At 37.7% G+C, this 4475-nt stretch overlaps 1 protein-coding gene across 1 annotated transcript; it reads right to left on the bottom strand.

Moving 5' to 3' along the window:
• Nucleotides 1-237: 237 nt before the first annotated feature.
• Nucleotides 238-4137, bottom strand: LOC149239999 (potassium transporter 5-like). The gene is made up of 9 exons (XM_089373606.1): nucleotides 3887-4137; nucleotides 3350-3578; nucleotides 3009-3257; nucleotides 2830-2880; nucleotides 2448-2708; nucleotides 2301-2353; nucleotides 2089-2203; nucleotides 1685-1939; nucleotides 238-1407 (listed from the first exon to the last, which is right to left on the bottom strand). Exons 1-9 carry the CDS (start codon nucleotides 4085-4087, stop codon nucleotides 413-415), a joined length of 2409 nt encoding a protein of 802 aa, XP_089229732.1. The 5' UTR covers nucleotides 4088-4137; the 3' UTR covers nucleotides 238-412.
• Between the last annotated feature and the right edge of the window lie 338 nt (nucleotides 4138-4475).

Below are 4475 nucleotides of genomic sequence, written 5' to 3'. Positions count from 1 at the left end.
TTAATTATTATTTCTCTTAAAATAGCACTGTCATAGTTTAATCGAAATCATGGATGAAATACAAGACACGAATTTTTGTATGAAACAATCATGACAGGTTGATGTTTGAATTTCGAAGAAATTTGTGGCCCTCAAATATTAAGTACCACAATTAGTATACATAACTCATATGGGCAATTTAGCCAATAGGTAGCACTGTACATAGTTTAATCGAAATCATAGATGAAATACAAGACACGAAATTTTTTATGAAACAATCATGACAGGTTGATGTTTGAATTTCGAAGGTGTGGCCCTCAAATATGAAGTACCACAATTAGTATACATAACTCATATGGGCAATTTAGCCAATAGGGGGCTGCCACCTTATAAGGGACTTAAAGAAATAAATTTAAGTATACAAAAATATGGTTTAGATATAATAAGTCATGCCGACTTGCAGAAGACTTTTGTGTGGAATTTCCAAAGCGGCTTGTCCCTTTCTGCAGTTCCTCCGCAAAATGTTATATGCAAAATTTACTATAAATCTCTTGAACCACGATGAATCTTTGTTTGCAATAACCTCACTATCTCCCAGCAAATATACCACACCTGATTTCTTTGCATTTTCTAAGAATTCTAACTCTTCCTCCATGCGCACCATGCTGCACGCATTCATCACTTCCTTCACGCTCACTACGCTGCGCGCATTCATGACTTCATTTTTAGAAGCAGCCTCAATATTGACTGTACTTTCTCCACAGATAGAACTATTTCCTTCATGCTGAGATTGCTTATTCATATCATTTGTGCATATGTAATCGAACTGTATAAATTCTCTCAAGGATTCCAGTAACTGGTTCTCAAACTCAACATTCCCAGTCCTAGTATCCCGATAACCATACCTAGCCACACATCTATAGATTTTGTGTTCTTTTGGACCAATTCTGCGAAACACAAATCGTTCATCAGCTGGAATTGTATTCACAGGCAGGTACTTGACACAGACGAATACAAGGACTGAATGCCTGGCAGGGAGGTTTCTCATGAAATGCTCAAATATTGCTGGAACTCCTTGTGCTAGTTCTGTGTATAGAAGCCCGATCCCCGGAACTGTGGTCACATCCAGACTCGAACCCAGGCTTAACATGTGTTCTGTTGACACCTTGTGTTCTACTTCATAGGCGTATCTCTTTACATGCACATAATGCCACACATACATTACAAATAACAATAATGCTGCAAAGGCGGTTGGAAGGTATCCACCTTGGGGAAACTTGTACAGCACTGCCGAGAAGTATGTGAATTCGATGGCTCCAAATACAGTGACGAAGATAACGATCAGCAATAAATGAGTCTGCCATATCATAAGCATTACCAGTGTGAGGAAGGATGAAGTTACGATCATAACCCCGACCACGGCTATGCCTGCATCCAATTTACATACATGTCACAGCTTTAATATATAAATTTATATAAGGTTCGAATGTGATAACTAAATCAGCTGATTCTTAAACATTTTTTAAAAATCATAAATTTATACATAAATAAATAAATATTCAAACTATAAATCACCTTTGTCCCTCATATAGTCACAAACGGATTTCTACATGACTTATCAAGAATCACACTGACATCAATTTCTGTGAAATAAATTCAAGGTTATGTTATATATTTTAATTTAACACCAATAGTACATACATACCATAGGCATTGCCGATCTTGGTAGTATCTTGGAAAGAAATGGTGACAAAGACGCATGCCAACATGAGAATGTAGTTGATTTCTGGAATATACACTTGGCCTTCATGTTTTGATGAAGTGTGCACCACGGTTACGCGTGGAAAGCATCCAAGGGACATGGACTGCTTTATGATAGCAAAAGTTGCAGAGATCATGGCTTGGCTTGCTATAATAGAAGCAACAATTGCAACTACAAACATTGGCCAATATATAGCTCCTGTTACAAAATTTGAGTCATTTGTCATTAGAAAAAGTGGACTCATTCTTAAAAGCTATCAAAAATTTTAAATCATCCAGAGCAACAACAGGGAACTCGCCCTTAGACTGTAAACAAAACAGAGCAAATTAAAGGATAAGTGAAGTTACTTGGAGTAGATTTGTAAAATGTATCTGACACATTTTCAGGGAACCTCTTGAGATATGCAGCTTGGCCCACATATGCGCAGATTAAAGCAGGATAGACTATTCCAGTAAAGGCAATCTGGCGAAGACCGAATGTCAGACTACTTGCATACATAATCTTAAAAATCTTAAAATTGAAATGTAAATTTAAATCACATTTTCATCGATATCCATACCTGAATTGAACGAACCGAAAAATGACCTAGATCTGCGAACATAGCTTCAGTTCCTGCATAGCACCCATCTAAGGTAAGCAATGAAGCCTCGCTTTGGTAAATTAGAAAAGAAAAAAGGATTCACACAAGTGGTAGCATGCTGTATACCTGTTACACAGAGAACTATTCCTCCAAGTGAAATCCAAGCCCTCTGTGAATCTCTTCTGAAGTATTCAAAGATGTATTTGGGATAGAAAGCTCGGAACACAGTTGTATCATATTTGACGATGTTGTAGATGCCAATGAAGGCAATAGAGGAATACCATATCAAAATAGCTGGAGCAAATGAGTAACCAACTTTTCTGGTTCCAAATCTCTGGACAGAGAATAGCATAACCAAGATCGCCACTGATATCATAGCTACTGTCCCTGCAAACCCAATTGCAAATTAAACTCAGTTATTGCAAAGATCATTTTAAACATAAAAAAAAAAAAGAGCTTCTTGATGAGTATTTTTTTTTCAAAAACATGAACCTTCATGAGTACTTACCCTGGGTGATTGACTTGTCAACCTGCCGTATCCCTTGAACTGCTGATAAAACTGTTGCATGGAAATAATATTAGCTTTTAATGCCATTAAAAACCAAAACCAGTGAGTAGAATAATAGTCTTTATAGTAAGGATTTTGCCTAAAAATTGGAGAGATTGGATTTGGTGGAGGAATAATACCTGAGATACAAGGAGTGAGCACACCATCTCCAATAACCATGGAGGTACCAAGAAGGGCCAGTATGAGCAAAATTGTTTTAGCTGCATTACTTTTTTCTAAAGCTTCTTTTATCTTCAAAGCTCTTTTGAGCTCCCTGCTGGGAACTGCAAGCTTATATGATGAAAGCTCTCTATCCTCTGTTTGTTGATTGGGAACCACGCTCACTTTTGCATGACGGCATATCAAGGAATAAAGTGCAAACGTCCCACCTGCCATCACATTAATCTTCACAATCAGCTTATATCCAAAATACAGAGAGAAAATTAACGTTGGATATTATATTTTGGATCATACTACATACCATCTCCGTTATCATTAGCCCACAGGACAATGAAAACGTATTTGAGCAGTGGCAAAAGAGTGAGCGAGTATATTATGAGAGACAGTGCACCAAGAACATCATCTGTATGACGGATACCATCTGTAAAAGTGGAAGCAAACACATAAAGGGGAGAAGTTCCTATATCTCCATAAACCACTCCAATACTCTGAAAGGCCAACTGGAGAATGGAAGCCACTGTAACCAGATTCTGCAAAAACAATAAAAGCATAGCTCTAATTAACTGATTGACTAAACACCATCATCAAGCTTTGTATTGAACATCCTTTTAAGTAGAATCTATTAATTGCCTTGTTCTTAATTTTCACAAACTGAGATAGCCTGAGAACGAGAATTCTAAATGTTAAAACTATGGCTTCAAAAAAAACTCATATTCAAAAATCATAGACTAACCGAACACGCTTAAATTTTAGACTATACAGGAATCATAGAGATATAACAAAGCCCCCAAGAATTATAGTATAATATAAATGAATTGATTTTATTATTGATACTAACCGAGCCATGAGTAGCCATTCCAGAAACTGTACTCGACTCCAAATCTAAGGAGTCAACCCGCTTGAACTTGTTGCACTGAAAGTTACCATGCAGCTTGTTTCCTTTTAAAACATCGCCCTCTTCATTCTCCACTCCATTAACCATCACCTCTATCTGCACGTCCTCTGCTTCCTTCGAGGCTATCTGTGCTCCCAACTCCATTTTCTTCTACTTCCAAATATCGCAGAGCTGTAACATAACACAAATCTACAACGCCCATATGCCATTTTATAAAGGGTTTGCAACCCTCTGCTGGGCGTAATTGGAATGTTAATTGAATTCCAAAAGGCGTGTCGCCCTGTTTCGTGGAAATTGTATGAATATTCAAAACACGTTCGCAGAAAAAAAAAATCAGATTCAAAACAAGGTCAAAATTGTCGACTGAAACAGAATCGGCTGCTGCGGCCATCTCCCAACTGAGGTTGCACTGGCTTTTCCGACTGTTGCACTGGCTTTTCCAAATCTTGACACGTGGAAAGAATGTGGAAATCTTGACCACAGACGCGCAGAGTACACTTCGAGAGAACTTTTCAGTTACAGGAAAGACGTG

The sequence above is a fragment of the Pinus tabuliformis genome, chromosome 8 (assembly GCF_031772625.1).
Source record: "Pinus tabuliformis cultivar Carrire ecotype Pingquan chromosome 8, CPIR1, whole genome shotgun sequence".
Taxonomy (NCBI): Eukaryota; Viridiplantae; Streptophyta; class Pinopsida; order Pinales; family Pinaceae; genus Pinus; species Pinus tabuliformis.
Note: the sequence above shows the minus strand (reverse complement) of the source record. Positions and strands in the feature narration are given on the sequence as shown.